This window comes from Anastrepha ludens, chromosome 2, assembly GCF_028408465.1.
Source record: "Anastrepha ludens isolate Willacy chromosome 2, idAnaLude1.1, whole genome shotgun sequence".
Lineage (NCBI taxonomy): Eukaryota > Metazoa > Arthropoda > Insecta > Diptera > Tephritidae > Anastrepha > Anastrepha ludens.
The window spans coordinates 54,360,522-54,382,857 of record NC_071498.1 but is presented as its reverse complement, the minus strand read 5'-3'; the positions used below and the strand labels follow the sequence as shown (position 1 = coordinate 54,382,857).

General features: G+C 36.3%; 1 protein-coding gene across 1 annotated transcript; it reads right to left on the bottom strand.

Annotated features, from left to right (window-relative positions):
• Positions 1-1,990: 1,990 nt before the first annotated feature.
• LOC128871187 (esterase B1-like) lies at positions 1,991-10,714 on the bottom strand. The gene is made up of 5 exons (XM_054113308.1): positions 10,494-10,714; positions 4,317-4,629; positions 4,101-4,251; positions 3,228-3,967; positions 1,991-3,150 (listed from the first exon to the last, which is right to left on the bottom strand). The coding sequence occupies exons 1-5, from the start codon at positions 10,541-10,543 to the stop codon at positions 2,689-2,691; spliced, it is 1,716 nt and encodes a 571-aa protein (XP_053969283.1). The 5' UTR covers positions 10,544-10,714; the 3' UTR covers positions 1,991-2,688.
• Positions 10,715-22,336: the final 11,622 nt, after the last annotated feature.

Genomic DNA, 22,336 nt, shown 5'->3' with positions numbered 1-22,336 from the left:
TTACTCGTAAAGGGCCACTACGAGGAGCGTCACTGAGACATAAAGCTCTTTTCGTAAGCTCTTTTCGTAAGTATCATTGTGCGGGAAACCAACAGAAAAGCCGTTGAAGCGTTTCGTCTATGGAATGAAAAGCATCCCAGTAATAAACAGCGTTCTTGGGTAATGACTGACGAAGACGAAATGCATGCTTTTTTTGGGATGCTACTTATTGTTGGTGTATTCCACTCGAATTCTCAGCCAGCGAAAGAATTGTAGGCCAGTTACAATATGCCAATGTATAAGGCCACTATGTCATTGAATCGGTTCAAGAGCTTAACTACTTTCATCCGTTTCGATAACAGTGGTATCACAATAATGATATCGCTCTGTGCTCGTATATGGCAAAGCCGAAAAAGCCAGTAATTATGTTTTCCACTGCCCATTACCGTCAAAGCACCGATCCATTGAAAGGATTCAAGCCAGATCAAATTTTGGACTACAATAAATTTAAAGCGGGGGTAGATACAATGGATCTAATGTTGACTGGCTATTCGTGCAAATGCTCGACAAACCGTTGGCCACTGGCAATGTTTTATAATATGCTTGATATTGCCGGTTTGGCCTCATTCATCATCTATGACGAGCTGAATCCGGCAAAGCAGAGTGATAAGAGGCGCTCATTTGTCATTGAATTGGCACGGCAGCTAGTTATCCCACATATGACGAAACGGGCGACTAACTAATGGAGGTTTGCTCATATAAGACAAGCAATGAATCTTTTCAATATCAAGGTGAGTATGAATTATATACACACCTACATATATCTCCGCGTATAAAGATATGTGTATGCATGTATTCATATTTACTAATTTAAAATAAATTATTTCGCTACTTTTAGGTACCGGAATCTTGTCCATCGACATCAGATGCAGCACAGCAACAATCATATGCTCAAGATGCTTCAACACGGTCATCGTGCTACCATTGTGCTGCTTCTTCTTCGAAAAAGCGACGTAAAACTCGTTATAACTGCAGCAAATGTAACCGACTCATATGTCTTTATGAACATTCCATGCAACTATATAGTTGTAAACCCAATTACTCTTCGTAATTAATACTAATCCGTTCAAATAAATAAATACAATTATTTTTAAAACCGTATTTCTTACATTATTTGTATGGGTCTGGGCAGACCCTTATGATGCACTTACCGCATCATAAGGCACCGAACATCGGAGGGTTAAATAAGTTTGCACTTTTCATTTCGAATTAATAAAGCAATAAATTTGGCATTGCAAAATAGTTCCACTTGGTTTAAATAATTGAGTAATGAAACTTCTTTCTGCTGTGGCTCTGCTTTCTGTGACCTTTTTATATTTTTCAACTCAAACACTGACCTTCGTCATTTCTTCGCACAGAGAGCGCGCCTTAAAAGTGCCCACTCTAGCCAGCCTTCCAGTTTCCCATGAATTCTCGGTAATCGAATTCCTATTATCTACATAGCAAATTACCGAACACATTCAAAAACACATAACGCACCTACGTTTACTAAGCACTCACGAGCATCCAACTCGCATCCGCTCTTTAGCAACTCTACATTTGTCTTTCTAACAGGGCACACATACTAACACACTTTAACCCACATCATTTGTGAGTTGTTCCTTTGAAATTGGCTTAGCACTTCTCATACTACTACACATAAAATATATATATGTATATATATATTTTGTGATTTAAAACCATATCACTTGGGTGTCCGAGTTCTTTATCGAGCCACTGTACATATTTTTTCGATTTTTGCCGGCGAGTCGTTCGTATAGTCGAAGAGCGCAAATGCATTGCTTTTTTTCAAGTAATCAGCTCCATCAATGATTGACGCGTTTCCATTTTCCTCTCTGCGAGCAGTGATCAACATTTTTGTGATAAGATAAGGCGCAGACGTTACTCACGTGTAGGAGCCTTGTATACTATTATTTTTTAAATATCATTAGAAAAACTATTATATGGTAAGTAAAATTTAATTATTTTTTAATGACAATAAAAATTTATTATTCGAGTAACAAAAAAGTTATTTTTATTTTTTTAACCCCAATTTGACCCCAATGATGCCTGAAAGCGTTTCTCTTAATTAAGGCCTACCAGCAGGCCTTCTTATTTTTTGTTTGTTTTTGTTTTAGTTTGATGAACTAAAATGATAACGGGAATAATATGTGACTGTCTAAGTGTGATGAAAGAATAACTCATCACACAATTTGGCAAGTAATTTGCAAAAAAACTAAATGAGTGTTGTGCGCCAATTTTGTTTAGAATCCAGCAAGACTTTTTTAATATGAAAAAAATCTTTGATATTTTTAACAAAAATTACAAATGTGAAATGAAACAGTTTTCAGTAAACTTTGACTTAAATATTCTACACAGAAAATAATGTTTCGAGTAAATTTCATACCAAAATTGCCCAAATTTGCGCGCAAGTAACTGCCAATAACAGAATGTGGCGACCAGAATCTTCTTTTAATATAAAAAATTTAAAAAAAAAAATAATCTTCACCAGCCTTATTACAAACGTTATACTACAAAATATTATACTTAAGTACAAAATATTAACAAAATTCGTTTATGTGGCCTTCTCGGTAGAATGTAAAAGACACCTGCTTTTCTACTCACATATAAACTGGCAAGAGGCAAGCAATAAATTGCACATTAGCTCAGTTAGTACAAACTATCGTTCGTATATAGACTTTCCCAGATCTTCAATTTCTCATGCGGAAACCTAATAAATTCTACCTTCTCGTCTATGTTCAGACATTTTGGCTGTGCTAGTTCCACATCTTTAGCTTCGACCGGTTGCCATTGAGTCGATGCAATTTCATCGCAATTCGGATTGCTGGTTGCTGCAAATGCCGTCCACATGCCAATCATACGTTGAATTGTCTTGAACTCTCCACTTTCTGGTGGCAATTTAACTGAGCTCACATTGTAGAATACGTAAGAGAGATCATCGCCATGGCAGGTGCCGCGTACAGACTTGCCACATTTTAAAATGCGATAGTGATTGAAATGCTGTGAATCGAAAGCAAAGCGATAGAGGTAGGTGGGCACGTCCGATGCATAGGCTACACGGGACAAAAGCGTGCGATGCATGTCGTTCAAGAAATGTCTGTAGGCCAACACCTATAGAATGAAGAAAAGGAAAGAAGAAGATGAGATTGTACATATTTTTTTTTAACAATTTTCGCTTCCTATATTACCTCCAAATATTGTAAGAGCGTTTCACTATGGTGTGGTTCCTTTTCACCAAAATGTGCCTGCTTAATTCTTAGTCCCAACTCTTTGTGTTCGTGTGCCTCGCGCTCGTTTTTCACTACAGCTGGCAGTGCATATACACAATCGTCTAATTCATTCACCAGATATGGCTTGCGCTTAGTTTCATCATAATGAATAAGTCCTTCATGTGCATTAGCACCAATTATCAATGGTATTTCATTGCTCCACGACGTAATCAGCAAGTCTTTGAAAGGCTTCGTGATCAGAGAATCTTCACTTTCGTATGGCTCCACTACTGGCACGAAAGCAAATAAAATATACTCTCGTTCTTCGAGTGGTAATATCAAATTATTATGAGCGTGTACTATTTTTGAGCCGCTCACATTGGAGAGAAAACGAAATACCTCCTTATCAATATTTTCACCCCTAAAGCCCAATTCGACGGCTAGCCGAAAAGCCCAGTCACTGGGTGTAGCTTCAACCCAGGGACAAAGAGCTGTACCCGATTGTAGTATGGCTTTATGGAAAAGGCCGCGCGCCTTTGGAGCGAGCATATGGAGATGCGTAGATGCCGCACCGGCACTCTCACCGAATAATGTGACATTATTTGGGTCACCATTGAAGTTGGCGATATTTTGCTGAATCCAACGCAGAGCGAGCAACTGATCTTTTAAGCCTGCATTTCCGGGCACTTGAATATCTGGATCGCGTAAGGACAAGAAACCTGTGGGCGTACGTTAGAATGGGGAATTAACTAGTAGCAGGTTAAACAAATTTTTATAGATATGCAAGTTTTTATAAAGTGCAAGAATTGAACATTTTTCTGAGATAAATTTTATTTATAATATACAACCAACCTAAAGCGCCAAGTCTATAGTTGACCGTAACCAAAACGATATCCCGCTCCATAAAATAATCAGGCGCATAAACATCCCGCGTAGCTTCGCCAATCTGAAAAGCGCCACCATAGATCCAAACCATCACCGGTAAGGGCTTGTCACTTTTCAACTGCAAGAACGTAAAAGTAATATATTTGTTTAAATGTTGCATAGCCACAAAGCAATTTCTCTCACCTCTCTGGTGTACACATTCAAATTCAAGCAGTCCTCGGAACCTTGCGTGATACCAACTATAAAATGTCTTTGCAGCGGTGGATTTCCTAGACTGGTACAATTGCGCACACCCGCCCATGGCGTAGGCGGCTGTGGTGCCCGAAAACGCAGCTCACCGATAGGCGGTTTGCCATATGGTATTCCTTCAAAGGAGTAAAAGTGATGATTATAGATGGTTCTGCGTTTAACACCTTTAACTTTGCCATAGCTTGTGGGCACCACAACTGTTTCATTGGTGGTCATACGATATTGCTGTATGCGATGGTTGAGCATTCTAAGATCAGACAAAGCAAAAAGTATTTGATTGATAGAGAGATGATATAGAGGGATTCAAGGGTGATGCTAAAATTGATGGCAATTACTTGTGATGTATTTTAAGGGGACCGTCTAGTTTAGCAATTTCAAAAAATCAATTTTTTTTTTACACTTTTCGAAAGTATATGTATGTAGAAATATTGTGTTTAAATTTCAGAGAGTTCTGAGCAGTGTACATATATTTTTTTCTTACCAGAACATCACTACCTAGAAGCGCTTTTTATATTAAAAAAAACTTTAAACGCGTTTTTCTCAAAACAACGTTTTAAAAACGGTACCAAGGAGTTTACAAAAACTGTTAGACCGATTCTTTTGAAATTTAAACTACATAATCTACGCATACTAAACGAGGTAGTCCACCTATAAAGTATTAAAATTTTGCATTGTAACTAATTGTTTATTTAAAAAAACAGCGAAAAAAAGTGCATTTTTTCAATTTTTGTCGGCCATTTTAATATTTTTTGATAAATATTGATTTTTATAGGTGGATTAACTAGTATTTGTTATACTGAATCTAACCCATTTTAATTTTTTTGTTTCAGACTAGCCGTTCCCGAGATCTGCTTGGTGACGTTTTGCATTTCGATTTTAAGGCGTTTACGCGCGGCCCCCATTTTGTACATTAAAATGCAATAAAATGAATAAAAATTTTTTTTACACAATTTAAGACTTTATTTATTATATCTAACAATCTTTCATTACATACTCAAAAATAATTCCCAAAAATTGCTTTTTTTCAGCACATGATCTGGACGGTCCCCTTAACACAATTTAAAATTTTCGCCTGGGTGCGGATGACGCTTTATGCCGTCATTTAAGTTATCGCTTAACAATTCTTTAAAAATGTCATTTTTCAAATTCAAATTCAAATTACTTTACCATTGTTCGTTACGTTTCATACAACAATGCATTTTTGTCGCGCTTAAAAATGTCGAATTTCGTGCCTTCAAACTACGATTTGCGGACATCGAAAAACCACTTGTGAAATGTCGAGACTTTTTTTTTCAATTTCAAACGTTTTTTAACAAAAAATGGTTACAAGTTTAATCTTCAAAATAATAGCCATCGCTAGCGACACATTTTTCCCATCTCTCAGGCAATTTGTGGATGCCGCGCCAAAAAAATTGGCCGTCTTTGGCCGCAAACTAATCATCGAGCCATTTTTTGGCTTCTTCGTGAGAATTGAAGCGCTGCTCGGAAAGTGCCTGGCTCATCGATGCAAACAAATGATAATCGGAAGGCGGCAAGTCTGGTGAGTAGGCTGCATGCACCAGCGGTTCCCAATCGTACGTCCCCACCAATTCCCGGGTCGCTCTTGTTCGATGATGTGACGCCGATCGGCATATTCTGGACGTTTTTGGTGTATAGCGCTGTTAAAATTGGCCAATTGTCGTTGGTAGCGTGCACCGTCAACTGTTTCACCTGGTTTTAATAGCTCGTATCAAATCATACCACGCTGATCCCAGAAAACACATAGCATTGCCTTGCGGCCGAAACGATTTAGTTTGACCGTTGTTTTTGGCTTGTGGCCAGGCGGACCGGACCATACGATCGTTTACGCCTGGGATTGGAGAAATACACCCATTTTTCACCACCCGTAACGATTCGATGCAAAAAAGACTTCCTTTTGAACCGTTTTTCAGAGCGACAAAAATGCATTGTTGTATGAAACGTAACAAACAATGGACTGAATATTGTTGACAGATGACAGACGAAAAAACAAGACATTTGGGAAGGTTTAAAATTACTCCTGGCGACATCTATGGACTAATAGCTGAAAGTCTCATTTCATAGGTATCTACCGGTATTTAGTTAACATTATCTTCGAAACTTCCAACGATATAAGAACAAATCCAGTTTAAAAAGTACAATTTATAGAAATTTATTCAATAATTTCCTACTTCTGAATAATAAAAACTAAGTGTGATATTTCCCTCATAAATCCCTCAAAATGGAGGAAGACTTTCTTTCGGAGACATACTATATGAAGATTCATTATCAAATATCGCTGAAAATGAAAGTGACAGTGAGGATTCTCATATACAACCTTTACGAGAAAGAGCGAATGCATTACGTTTGCTTTCATCGCCATCAAGTGAAGAAGAAGTAGAAGTTGAAGAAAGTGATCAGGATTGGTCGGATTTGGATCTAGAAAGATGTAGTTGATGAGCAATTTGAAGGAGCTTGTGGACTTAAAATCTTTCCAAACAATCCTCAAAGCACCGCCGATGTGACATCTTTATTCGTTGGGGAGGACCGAACTGAAAAATCGTTTGCCGTTAACGAAAATAGCAAAAGCAAATGCAAAGTATAAAAAACATGAACATGGATGTAAATGAGTCAATGTCAAAGTTTCGGAAATGAAAAAAGTATTTGGTCTTATATTACTTATGGGATTAGTAAGAAAAACCTTGGGAACTCCAGTTTTCGGTACTATCATGGGTAGAGACCGGTTTTTACGAATTTGTATTTTCCTACATTTCTCCGATAACTCAATTGCTTACTCAACGGAAAACAGGTTAGCTTTTACAAGCAACTATAGATTATTTTAGCAATAAATTGAAAAGTGTATACAAACCAGGACAGAATTTATCACTCGATGAAGGGTAATCCCATGGAGGGGAAGACTTCCATTCCACACTTACAATCCAAATAAAATTTTAAAATACGGCATTCTCAATAGAATGATTTGCGAATCGAAAACCGGTTATATTTGCAGTTTTATTTTATATTGTGGAAAGAGCGTTAGTTGGAAAATACCATCTTGGAACTTTGGATTCCATACTTGAACAAATGACATCATATATACACAGATAATTTCTACAACAGTGTTAAGTTGGCTTCTACATTAGTGTTACATAAGGTAAGAGTTAGTGGCACATAAGACCAAATCGGGGAGTAACGAATGTTTTAAGAAATATAAAATTGCGACATGGAGGGGCACGTTACATGCGAAGAGGTGAAATTTTGATACAAGTATGGAGCAGTAAAAAAAAAGCGCAATATTCAAATGATCTCTACTATTCATAATGCTGATCTGATCGATTTAAATAAAATCGACCGAAATACGCAACTTTTTATCAAGAAGCCGCACTGCATCATTGATTACAATCAATATATGAATGGTGTCGATCTTGCCGATCAAAATCTTACCTACAATCCCATCTCAAATGGACTAAAAGGGGTCTTTTTCTATCTTCTTCACGGCACCATATTTAATTCATTCCGTATTTATCAAATATTGAATTCACAACCAAAAATTAGATTTCATGAGCTTAGCGGAAAGTTAGATAGAGGAAAGCCCTAATATATCCCATTTTAATACCGAAGAAGCAACCAATGAGCCCTCAACTTTTACACGAACGCCCCATTTTGACTCAACCAAAGGTTATCGGGAAATATAAAATATCGCGAATTTGTGAAAATTTTGAACAACGGTAAGACTGTAAAAACTATCGAGATACGTCATATATGTATGTGTTAGAGCTGTAAAGTTCCGCTACATATTGAAAAAATGTTTTTTAGCTTACCATCAAAAACAAAAAAAATATTGAATTACAATGAAATGTAATGAAATTTAAAAATTATTTAAAAATATGTTTATAATAAATAATAAAAATATTTTAAAGTATAATTTCAAACCCTCATTTTTGTATATAAACAAGTCCTATGTTCCCTTCTTTAAAATCTTATACAGAAATATTAATTGCATAAAAAGTTATAACAATTTTTCTGAACCTATGCGCGATTCTAGCAATTCACAAAAAACGGCCCCGTACCCACAGTAAGCACAGCCAGCAACACCCCGTCGCGAATTTATTTTTCATTCTTTCAGAAAGATCGACGCCTCACATGGAAAAATCATATTAAAGCTAAGCATCAACAGCTTAAAAATAAAACCAAAAGAATTTACTGGCTACTTGGTGGCAAATCTCAACTTAGTCTAGAAAACAAGGTTAGATTGTATAAAGCTATATTGAAGCCTATATGGACTTACGGTATACAGCTTTGGGGAACTGCTAGTAAGTCTCCAATGTGGAGATTTTGCAACGCTACCAGTCAAAGACCTTACGAACACTTGTTAATCCACCTTGGTTTATCACAAACGAAGTCATACACATGGCTCTAGGTATTCCATTTGTTAAGAGAGAAATCTCAGTATATTCTAACAGATACATTGAACGATTGTCAAATCATGTAAACACAAATTCTATTTGCTTGTTGGACACAACCAATGAAATTAGACGATTAAAGCGCAATCATGTCTTAGACTTGCCATTCCTTTAAATTTGTCAATTTAATAATAATAATAAAAAAACAAAAAAAAAAAAAGAGCTAAATATGAAATTGTTAAAATGCTCCAATAAATTTTAAAATTCTAATATAAGTTATACATGAAGTAAGTTATACAATTTTCGAGTAAAAATTAAATCTAATAACATAAAATATGCATAAGAATTGTAAAAAGAAAAAATTCTATAGTTTTCTATGTAGTTTTGCACCAGTGTAAATACTATGCTGTCATTAGGTAATAAGATCTCTTTTGCTGAATATCTGTATTCTAAGATAGATTGCAAATAAAGTATTTCCATTCACAAGTCATTCCAGAAAAACTATGGACACACAACGCGTCACGGGTTTTGTTGCGGGGTTTAGAATGGCGAAGTCATCGAGTCATTTTTGAAAACGGTGCCGGTAGAATTTTCGGGGTGAACAGTCAGCGTTATCCTGACATGATGACACATTTTGTTATATAAATTAAATTACATCAGTTTTCGGCTTCCCGACTACTGTAGAGTCTTTAAAGCTGAACTGTTGGCAATAATGAAAGCAAATTGTAAGTGCCGCGAATGAAAGATGGCGTAATGAAACCACATGCAGAATCGCCCGACAACTGTGAACGACTTTAAATGCTAAACGCACAGAATTTCTGCTAAGACAATATAAACACAGTCTTAGCACACTGATTTCAGTTTTAATGGGGCATTGCCTAATCGGCAGGCACGCCCAGAGGAATGGTGTGTAAACACATGACTTCTGCAGAAGTTGTCTAGATGAGGAAGATGCATTTGTGCATCCGTAGGTTCACTATTCTAGGTAGACTATCCTGTAATGAATTCGAAGATCTTTTTTTTTGTTTTTCTTTGTTCACTCCACTCGGGAGCATAGTGCCTCGACAAGATTTCGTCCTGCGTTGGTTTCGTTAATCTATTTTGCTTTCTGGCAGGGTTGGTGATTAGCCTGCCGCTAAGTGTTTAGAGCACCATCTGTGTTTCAACTTTTTCTGGCAGAAGAATCACACAGATGGTTGAGGACTTCGCTACACTTGGTGTGTCTGCGTTATTATCGCGATTGCCCGCTTCCTCTTGCTGGCGCTACTGATGCATTGTGTAGCTGTGTGGTTTTCTTTGTGTTTTCTGTTTGTTTTAGCAGCCACAATGCAAGTAATGCGCTGACTTCTGTGTGGTAGGAAAGATTGGAAGGATAAGGCTTTGGGGTTGAGGACACACCACTTCTGAATGAACTCCAGAAGCCAGTGCATATTTCTAATCTGTGGAAGTTCATGAACTGGAATGATATTCCCATACCACAAACAAGTGATTCGAATTCGAATTGTCGCTTATTAAAAATATTATTATTAAAATTTATTTGTGCGATTCAATACGCGTATATTCCAATTTCAAGTCAAGAATTTGTTGTAAACATAGAGTGTAGTTGAAGCCAATCTCATATCACTTTTCACATCATACAGTATCAGTGTACATATTTAATATTGCTTTAGAAGCTTCCCAGCCAATATTCCCCCTTTTACATTTCACTTACTTTGCTCCCATTCGCAACAAATCGATAAACGGCAAACTAATATCGACCATTTTTGCGATATTCCAAACAATTTGTAGGTGATGAAATTATAATAAATTAAAAATTAGAGCAGAAGTAATCAAAATTCTTTTGACTTAAAAACACGCGCCCGGCACTTGAGTTGCTTTATTATCATACAACGGACGATCGGAAACTGACACAATGCGCCGCTATGAAATAGCCAGCGAATACATTTGTGATAATGACTCCAACGGTACCCGTTGGACCTCGGTAAGTAGTCAGTGACTTTAATTATCAAGTGCAATTGCGACTATGAATTTAATTACGTATGTAAGTAGACAAAGTAGGCACGATTAAGTATAAATAAATATGAGTACATGTGTATATGCGTCACTAATCTATTTTTTTTTTTGTTCCTTCTTTTTATAACAAAGTCTCAAATTGCTATTCATATTTTAAACTAAACCTGTAGTAATTACAATTAGAAATGCTGTTGATTAAATACCCTAATAAGTGTAGATAGTGTCTATAGAATTATTATCTTTATCCGAGCCGGTAAATGTACGATGAATATTTATAAATAAAACTACCTCATTCATCGTTGAAATGGTTTATTACCTTGAATGAAATAAAGTAAGGGCGTCCGTACTTTCGAATGCACTATAGGTCAAATGACTACTTTTTCTGTGCAAAATTAATTATAGCTAGAAAATCATGATACTCAATCCAAAACTAGTTAGAATAAATTAAAAAAAAAAATGGAATTTAACCCATTAACGACCATAAATTAACATTAACACTTTTGCAACAATTAATGTGAACTAGACATTTAATTTTTTTTTTTTCAATTATAGAAAACGTTATTAATTACTTGTCATAATTACATACAAACCGACAATGTCGTATGCCCAATAGACTGGCCGCAGCTTGTATGGAGAAAAATAAAAATTGAAAATCCAAAAGTTTTCGGGTCGTAAAACATGAGGTTAGATGCAATAAAGAACGGTATATTTTTTCAGCCCGATCCGATGATGTCTAACCGTGCCCATTTGATCCCAAAGTATGGAAAATTTGAAAAAATCACAATTTTTATTGTACTAATTTTTTTTCGTTTCCAATTTTTTTGTTCGAATCTTATATTTATTGATGTGATGCGATTTTAATTAATGATCTTGTTTACTTTATTGCGGTATGACCCAATTTATATCGCGAAAGCTACCTGACAAAAGGCGCTTTCAGCACACATAACTGATGGAAAATATGTCACCGTCAGTTGAGTAATAGAAATTGTGTTTTATATACGGTGTGTTGAGCCAGCTGCTAAATGAAATAATGATTTTTAAATTTTATGCAAAGGTACTTTTTAAATAATTTTTCACACTTCACTATAATAATAAAAATAAAAATTTGTTTCATAATCAACACATTGGTGATCACTAAACAATTCATCAACTGTTGTGTTCGCTGAATACGCTAAAAGTTTTGAATTTAATAGTACAGAAGTAATTAGTTAGTGAAAAAATGAGTTCAAAATCATCATCAGGCATTCCGAAAAAAAGATTACGTTCTGAGCAAAAAATATTTCTTGTGGGGGAATGTGAAAGTGTTATTTTGGGTGCCAAGTTGCCATCAATGAAACAGGTGCTCCAATTATTGTTTTACAAAATGAGGCACGAAAACTTGACTTTGGAAAGTAGTATGAAATACACGATTGGTGCCACGATTGAATTTTGGAAAACAGCTAAAATTCCCACGATGCAAGAAAAATATTGTATTAAAAAACTTAAAAATCTTTACGAGGAATGGAGAAATTTACAATTTAATTAATTAATTTACTACCCAAAAAGGCAAATCGAGGAAAAATTTATTTTATTGATGATAGAATGCTTGCATGCATGGACAAATGTAACCTCTCAACAAGAGATGTCATGCATTTGGTGAGTGCAACGGTTGCTGCCTTCATAAATACCATGCAAAATGTTAATACAACGCCGTCAATAAAAATGGAAGATTTAATTCTTAATCGAACAACAAGAGGTTATTAATGGATTCAATGAAATGGTTTTACTGAATATGTTATAAGATTTTGAATTCTTGACCTTTCTTTTTACTTGTTGGTAGATTCCGGACGTTTTTGCCCTCCACTGGGATGGCAAGCTGCTTGCAGAAATCCGAGGCACAGAAAAGAAAGATAGATTGTCTCTCGTTGTCACAGGAGAAAATATGGAAAAACTGCTTACTTACTTACTTAGGTGGCCATAACAACCCGTTACCGAGTTACGGCCGACACCACTAGCTCTCTCCAGGCGCCTCTGCTCCGCGCGCGCCTTCTCCAATTCTGTATACCAAGCGAGCATAGGGTTTCCTCCACCTGGTCTTTCCGTCGGAGCAATGGTCTTCGTCTTCGTCGGCTCCCTTGGACTTCGCCCTCGAACACCTTCTTTGCTGGAGCTTCTTCATCCATACGCACGACATGCCCTAGCCAACGCAGGCGTTGGATGGCGATGCGTTGAACTACGTCAATGTCGGCGTAGAACTCATACAGCTCGTGGTTCATTCTTGAACGGTAGTCTTCGCCAACGCGGACAGGACCGAAGATCTTACGAAGAACTTTTCTCTCGAACACCCCAAGAGCGGCTGCATCGCTTTGTGACACTACCCATGTCTCTGCGCCATAAAGCAACACGGGTATGATGAGCGTCTTGTAAAGTGTCAGTTTGGTCATGCGAGAGAGGGCTCGACTACTCAATTGCTTACTTAGCCCATAGTAACACCTATTAGCAAGAGTGATTCTTCGTTTGATCTCCAGGCTGATATCGTTGTTGCTGTTAACGGCACTGAACGTTAACGGAAAAACTGCTGGGGATACTAAAAATTGAAAGATCAACGGGAGATGCAATAGTTGCAGAAATACATAATTTTTTGTGCAAGTGGAAGCTCGATGATTTAGTGGAAGTTGTATCATTTGATACAACAGCTGCTAATACGGGAGTTAATAATGGAGCAGCGTTCTTGCTTGAAAAAAGGTTGGGCCGAAATCTACTTTTCTTTCCCTGTCGTCACCATGTTAGTGAGTTGCTAGTCAAAGCTGTGTTCGAACTAAATTTTGGCAAATCATCAGCACCGGAAGTTCCCTTATTCAATCGTTTCTCTGAAAGCTGGAAAAACATTAATTCTAAGTCATTGAAATTGATCACAGACTACAACAGATCGCTTACTTATAATGAAGAAGATAACAGTACTTACTGCAAGCTGTTGAGCACTACAGGCAATTGTATCCGTCTTACACCAAAACATCTCTCATTAAATAGAAAATCTAATTCTTTAATTAAAATTTTATTAAATTAAAATAATTATATAGATAAAGTGAAATTATATATATATTAAGTATATACATATTAAATTAAAATAAATTATATAAATTGGAAACAAAAAAAAATTTTGTAAAAATTGTGATTTTTTGAAATTGTCCATACTTTGGGATCAAATGGGCACGGTTAGGCATCATCGGATCGGGTTAAAAATTTACACCGTTTTTCATTACTCCTAACCTCATGTTTTAAGACCCGAAAATTTATGGATTTCCACAAAAAAAAAGTTACGGCCAGTCTAATGCCCAAGTTATTTCTAACAACCCACAATAGGGTGTAACAAATTCTGAAGCATCTTCAAATGACGACATCAAAGAATTAAAAGAAATGATGAAGCAGGTACGAGTATTCACACAAATGTGCAATATAAAGAATATTATAACATTGCTCGTTAACAAAATAGATGGACAGCACAAGTAAACTGAAAATAGTCGCTTGGAATGCAAACGGCTTGGGGCAACACTTGAAAGAACAGATAGTGTTTACAAACTATCACTATCACAAATAATATTTGTCACAAGCCACCCTGACAACAAAGCACAGCGATAATAATTAGGCAAGACATTAAATTCATTGAATTAGAAAAATACGAAAAAGAAAACATAGAAGCGACGTCGGTCCAAATTGAAGACGAAGGCGGCAAACTAACAATCTCTCAAAATACATAAATTCCATATCGCAATACTACGACTTTTTAAAAACACTTGGCAAACGATATATAGCTGGCGGGGATTGTAATGCTAAAAATGCAATTTGGGGTTCAAGATTGACGAACTCCAAAGGACGTAATTTACTGGACACCCTAAAAAGGAAGAACAGCAAGTTCATAAGTAGTGACCCAACATACTAGCCAACTGATCCAAAAAAAAGTCCAGATCTGATCAACTTTTTTGTAACCAAAAACGTTAACCACGAAGATATGTCAATTAAATCGTTAATTGAATTGTCATCTGACTATTCCCCAATAATAATGATATAGCAGAGCTCATATACGAAGGAATCCTCGAATAGAAACATACATAACAAAAAAACTTGCTGGGATACATTTAAAAAATAGTCATTCGAAAACTTAACAATAAAATAAGCTTAAATACCTTTGACGAAATCGACAGTGCGATAGCCTATTTTAATGACACAATAATGAATGCCACTATAAAATACACTCCACAAGAAACATACCTGCACACACCCAAGAGAAAATCAAAGTCAAAAACCGCTTACGTAAACGCTGGCAAATAACAAGGTTGCCACTTAACAAAAGCAAGCTAAACGCAGCTACAAAGGAATTCAAGCAAATGTTATTCGACCATAAAAATATGAAACTTAAAAGACTCTTCGAAAATCTTGGACCCGGTATAACGACATACTATTCACTATGGAAAGCTACAAACAAAATCGAAAACAAAAATTTTATACAAACCACCTATCAGAAAATTTGATGGTAGCTGGACTAGAACAAATCTTTACAAGGCTGAAGTTCTCGCAAAACACTTCAAAAGTACTTTTACGAACAATACGCCTAATGTAAACCTTTCCCCCACCCACGCAAAAAAAGATCCATGCAAACCAAAAAATTTTACATTAGAAGAAATAAAACAATGCATATGTAAGAGAAGTGATCCTAAAAAGTCGCCAGGATACGATGTAATAACTGGAAAATTTTAAAGAGAACTCCAAGAGAAGGCGCTTATCTATATAAGGAACTTGTTCAAGCAAATCTTGAACTTGAAATATTTGCCAAAAGTATGGAAAATTGCTCAAATTACCGCAATACCAAAACTATGCAAAGATCCTACGCAAGTAACTTCATACAGACCTATAAGTCTACTACCAGTATTATCAAAAATTTTTGAAAAGTTGCTTTTTGACAGAATCGATCCCATTATACAAAAGGACAAAATAATACCTTGCCACCAATTCGGATTCAGGCAAAAACATTCCACCATCCAATAAGTTCACAGAGTTACAAACAAAATTTTAGAAGGCATCGATAAAAAACGAACGTGTGAAGCAGTATATCTCGACGTGGCCAAAGCTTTTGACACAGTATGGCACGCAGGACTTCTACAAAAACTCTTGACTTATTTACCAACAGACTACTACGAACTAATGAAAAGTTATATAACTGGAAGACAATTTTATGTAAAATTCGAAGATAAGTATTCTGATATACTAACAATGGAAGCAGGTGTACCGCAAGGTAGTGGCCTTGGGCCGCTTCTGTACCTTCTTTACACTGCTGATATCCCTACACCGGCAACTAAGAATTCTCTAATAGCAACATTTGCAGACGACACTGTCTTGTTAGCGTCAGACAAAGATCCAAGAACGGCTGCTTATAAACTTCAGGAATTACTTGACAACACCACTCAATGGTTCGAGAAATGGGGAATCAAAATAAACGAAGATAAAACCGCCCACGTCACATACACTAACAAGAGAAAAAAACAGTACAATCCAATATTCATAAAGAATAAACAAATCCACCACGACACAAGGGCAAAATACTTGGGTATGATTATAGACAATAAACTTAACTGGAAGTTACACATGGGGCAAAAATGACGCGAAATCAAGACTAGGTTTAAATAACTTCATGGGTTTTTGGGAAAAAAGTCAACGCTCTCACTAGAAAATAAGATACTAATATACAAAGTAATTATAACACCAATATGGAAATATGGCTCAGAGCTTTGGGGAACTGCGAGCAGAACAAATATAAAAATTATACAATACAACAAACGCAAAATAAGATACTCCGTATAATATCAAAAGCAGAGTGGTATATACTAAATGATAATATCCATCGGGAACTTAAAGTAAAAACAGTCCATGAAGAAATACGCAACAACAGCTTAAGACACACAAACCGACTACTACAACATTCTAACAGGGAAATTCGGCAACTTCCATTAAAAGAGGAAACCGAGACGAGGAGACTTAAGCGCAAACGACCAACTGACCTGCAGATGTAAATGGTGTCACAATTTTATGAATATATTTGTTCATTAAATAATTAAATTAATTAAATAACGAGTTAATGTTTGTTTTTTTCTTAGATAAATGTATATAGTGGTATTGGCTTCTAAATACTGTTGAAACCCAAAAAGAAAGAAAAATTGTAAATATTTTAAGTTGAAATAGAAACAATAATAAAGGGTAAAAAAAAAAAAAAAAAAATAAGGTGTAAGGCGAGGAGATGATCACAGTTTGATAGATTCCAATAAAACCATGAATGGAATAATAACAGATATTAAACAAACAAAAGAACGAATAGTTAAAAGATTGGGAAATCTGCAGCAAAATATAATATCAAAATATCAGCAACAAAAACTGAATCCTTGACACTATCAAGAAACCTTGTTAGATGTAATCTTACTGTTTGTGGTGAAAGTGTGAAGCAAGTCATGGAGTTTAAGTATCATACTTAGGAACTTACATTACGACGTATAGAAATCTAACAAACGGCAAACTACAAAAGAATCTTGCATATCAAGCTAATCACGCGATTAAGTATGGAAAATTAAGCATATGAGTACCATAACTAAAGTCTATAGCCATAAGAAATGCGTCAGACTCATTATGACATATGGAGACACGAGCAGATACGCTTACACAAGAGATATGCGGACTCTGCGATATATAGCGGGCTACTCGAAACTAAACCACCGAAAGAACGACGATATAAGACGCATTAATGAAATTGAAGACTTAACTTAATAGAGTAGAAAACACAGGGAAAAATAAACCAAAAACCTTAAAAGAATGCCCACACAACGACTCTTGAAATCAGCTATGTTTTAAATACCTTAACAACTAGACCGGCAGGAAGACCTCCTAGAAAATGGAACGAATACATCAATACAATAACATCAACTTTAAGATGCAAATTCGTATGCACAGTCACGCACACCTTATTAATAATGAGACGACAATTTTCCGTTTATACTCGTATATGTACATAATCCTCTCATGAAAATTGTGATGATGTCCTTTTATGCCCTAAGTAACTCTGTATAATTTTAGATCGACTATAATGCAATCTTTGGCGCAATGCTAATAATTTTTTTACTCCAAAAAAAAAATGTGGTGGACCACAACTTGACTCAAGAAAAAAGGAGACACGAAGTTATCGTTGGAAGAGGACGGTCTCCTCTGCGTTGGAAATGTCAAGAAGGATTTGGCTTAACATGGTGTTTCCAACTGGCGCCGGTTAGCACCAGAAAGATATGACTGGCGCGCATTCTTTAACGTTTATCGCGCCAATCAAGAAGAAAAAGAAGTTATCGTTGATATATGTTCAAATCATACCGATTAGAAATCTATAATTTTCTTGAGTACGCCGGTTTATTCGTTCATAAGATTCACCGTACTTTTATTAAAATATGAGTATTAACAAGGTAAGTTTTTATTAAGGAATTAATTAATTGTGCATTTAGTTTTTCGCCCGAAATTGACCACCTTCCACGCCAGTTAAAACACGACTCTCTCGTTCGCCGTTGTTGTCAACCAGGGTTGCCAGAAACACGAGAGGGGAAGTAGGTATTATACCATTCCCACATATATACACTTATATATAGTGGTATTGAAAATATTTTAAGATGAAATAGAACCAATAATAAAAAGTTAAATAAAAACAAAAATATAATGCAGTTGCAGTTGTTTCTGTGAGCTTCTGTGATTCTATCAGCTTTGTATATTTTACGGCGCGAATTAGCAGCATCTTCATCAAAAGAACCAATTGAAAGTACAGTGTTTTCTATACCTTGTTTTCAGTGTATAAGTTCTTTATGTATCGTAGAAGTCATTGGCAAGAAAGAATAAAGCTCTTAATATGGCTGTCTCAAAGCTCGTAGATTTTTCAAAGCATTAATTTCTTCTTTCAAGGCCAAACGTCTTCCTTTCAAACAACTTCTTTTGTCTCCTTTACGAATTCCAGTTTGATGGGCCGACAAAATCTTACAGATTGCGGGCGAGCGATTGTTCCAAATTGGTTTTCTTGACAAGAGCAGAAAACCTTAATGGAATTACTATAGTAGCGAAAAGAGAGGCAACACAGCAATTCGACGAATCCGGTTGATCAAACGTTTGTTTAAATTGAGCTTGCTAGCTTGCTTGGCCAGTGCTACTATCAAATCCATAGCTTAATAATAACTTAGAGCTTAAAAAATTCACGCCTGTTCTTCCATTATTACAGAAAAATTTCTTTTTGTATCTCAACAATTCTTTCAGCCGTATGTTCTAAAATATATTGCAACGAAACTTTTACAAGGGTCTCATTTGCTTCTGAGGTCGGCATTTGAATTTAGCGGCTGTAATTTTTGAATAGTGTGGATAAATATCATAGTTTCTTAACTTTTTTTCGCAGCGTATTGCGTTGTATTGCTCGTTTGAAAAATTATTTTCAAGAAGAAAAGCTAAAACCTCATCTGCAGAAAGTTGAATTGGCGATTTGGTAGCTTGAATACATATCTTCCGCATTCTTAATGGGCTTGTTGGGTTTTTCATACTTTCTTTCAGGATTGCAGCCAAATCGGCATCCCGATGTTACTGCTGTACGAACAAGAAGATTAGCATCAGCTTTCTCAGTTGAAAGGTCTGCCGCTTCTTTCTTTTGCTAGATTTTGATTTTTCACTAAATGGCACACGCGGACGACCAACATTGGTATTAGTTTCCTTTTCGGCTATGCTATTTTCCACCAATTTTAACTCCGAATTTAGCCACACATGATTTTGATCCTTAAAAACGTTTATCTTTCTGTGACATTTTTTCCACGTTTGCGTTAATTTTACAGTAAAAAAATGTATTTTTTGCACCAAATCCTTCTCCATTTCATCAGAAATATTAATGACCATAATTTTTCCAAGAACATGATTAAAAACAGAATAAATTTTTCTTGTTGTGAACGTTCTTTTCTACATATTTCAAACAAATCGTTTTTTTTTTATACCGAGGATGCCTAAAGAAAAGTGGAATTACTCTTAAAACGCAAAAAATCGCAATTTGAAATAAATTGTCAATAACTCATTAAATAACATTGCATCTATTTTTTCTAATTTGAAAAAGGTCAAATTGGGTCAAAATTTTATAGGGCTTCCAGAAAGTCAATGTGGAAGATAACTTGTGTCGCTTCAAGGTTATGTAGCTTAATAAGTTATTTACAAATATAGCAACATAAATATAAAGCGTGTTAATATAACTAAATGCATATATACTTACATGTCTTTTTATTTTCCATTTTATACGAATGATTTATTTTCAACACAATTCGCGAAACGCGGACTCAAAGTTCACCAATCACTGCGGAACTCGCAAACAAATTTATACGAATTGACTTTGACGCGTGCCAGTGTAACGGTGCTTTTTATTAGGTGAATATAAAATCCAACAAAGGTGCGTTGTTTTGAAGTATTTCTAACTACAAAACAATAACAACAAAACAATAAAAACAAAAGTAAATCGCACTTCCATTCCTATCACATTTGCACAGCAAAAACGGCCATTTGACCTAATGAGGAATGGGTTACACTTCCAGTATTTACTTAAGGGTTCTTTATAACAGCTAAACAGAAGTGAAATATAGTAAACACACATTTAGATATCAAAATGTTCAGAATAATGAATAGAAATTCCCAGTTGTGCAAAGTAAAGCGTTTTCCAATAACAGGTATTATTTTGAATAGCCCGCTATTTCGGTAGCTGCCACTTCCGAAGCTGTAATTTTTTGATATTTGACAAGTATAAGCTACACCATTAATAAAAATGGAACGATACACGCTTAAGCAACGCTTAAACAACGCACTGAAATTATTAAAATTCACTATAAAAATGGTGAAAGTTTAGCAGAGACGGTTCCTAAAACTCGAACATTTTTGGGTCATCGTGAAGAGTCTTGTCGAACCGCAATACAGAAAGTGGTGAACAAATTCGAGAAAATTAGTGATGTGAAGAATAAAACCCGTGCACGTCCCTCAAGAAAAGCCGAAAATATTGCTGTTGTAGCCGAAAGTGTTGATGAAAATCCAGGTTTGTCCATTCCTCGTCATTCTTTGGAATTAGGCATTCCACAAATGTCATTACACCGTATTTTGCATAAAGATTTGTGTCTTAAGGCTTACAAAGTCTAGTTAACGTCAGAACTCAAGCCGTCCGCTCATCAACGACGTCGTGTCTTTGCTGATTGGGTTGTTGAAATGCATGAAAATGATCTGGAATTCCATCGAAAAACCATCTTGAGTGATGAGGCCCATTTCCATCTCGGTGGCTTCGTCAACGAGCAAAATTGTAAGATGTGAAGCTCAGAAAATCCAAGAGTTATTGTTGAAAATCCTCTCTATCCTCAACGTGTGATTTGTGCGGTTTAGTGCGGTTTATGATCCGGCGGAGTCATTGGACCTTACTTTTTCGAAAATGAAGCTGGAGCAACGCTATCGAGAGATGATTAACGATTTTTTATGGCCGCAATTGGATGGGGGCCGCCGTGACCGAATGGGTTGGTGCGTGATTACCATTCGGAATTCACAGAGAGAACGTTAGTTTGAATCTCGGTGAAACCAAAATTATTAAAAAACATTTTTCTAATAGCGGTCGCCCCTCGGCAGGCAATGGCAAACCTCCGAGTGTATTTCTGCCATGAAAAAGCTCCTCATAAAAATAGCTGACGTTCGGAGTCGGCTTGAAACTGTAGGTCCCTCCATTTTGTGGAACAACATCAAGACGTACACTACAAATAGGAGGAGGAGCTCGGCCAAACACCCAAAAAAGGTGTACGGGCCAATTATATAAGAACAAGGCTACGATTTCTGGTTTCTAATGTCATGAGATTGCGTAATATGTTTTCTCTCAAAGTGGAGGATATTTTCAGATTTGCCAAAGAGTCAGGAAAATTCTCTCAGGACTTGCTATCTTTTTCTCTCTGTTACTTCTCACCTTTCCCATTTGACTATCTACTACTTTACTTTCCAGGGATTTGAATACAATGGGCTTTTTAGCTGGAGTGTTATAGGAGTTACCAATCTATCGGTGTTTCTTGGCTCGCCTTTTTCAAATTCCTATTTCAAGAGCATTGCACTGTTGTGTTACATAAGCTGCCATTTTTGAAGATGCCTTATTGCTTCTGTATGATTATCTGTTACTGCTGTTTGGACCTGCTCGCGCAGCCATCGGCACCTTTTAAGGTATAGCTGTGCTCGGTTTCGGCTTCTTGCTCCATTGCACGGTCCTCAGGTGTGCTGTTATTGCAAGGAATTTTCTCTTGGTATACGGCGGCCGCCGTAGCCGAATGGGTTGGTGCGTGACTACCATTCGGAATTCACAGAGAGGTCGTTGGTTCGAATCTCGGTGAAAGCAAAATTAATAAAAACATTTTTCTAATAGCGGTCGCCCCTCGGCAGGCAATGGCAAACCTCCGAGTGTATTTCTGCCATGAAAAAGCTCCTCATAAAAATATCTGCCGTTCGGAATCGGCTTGA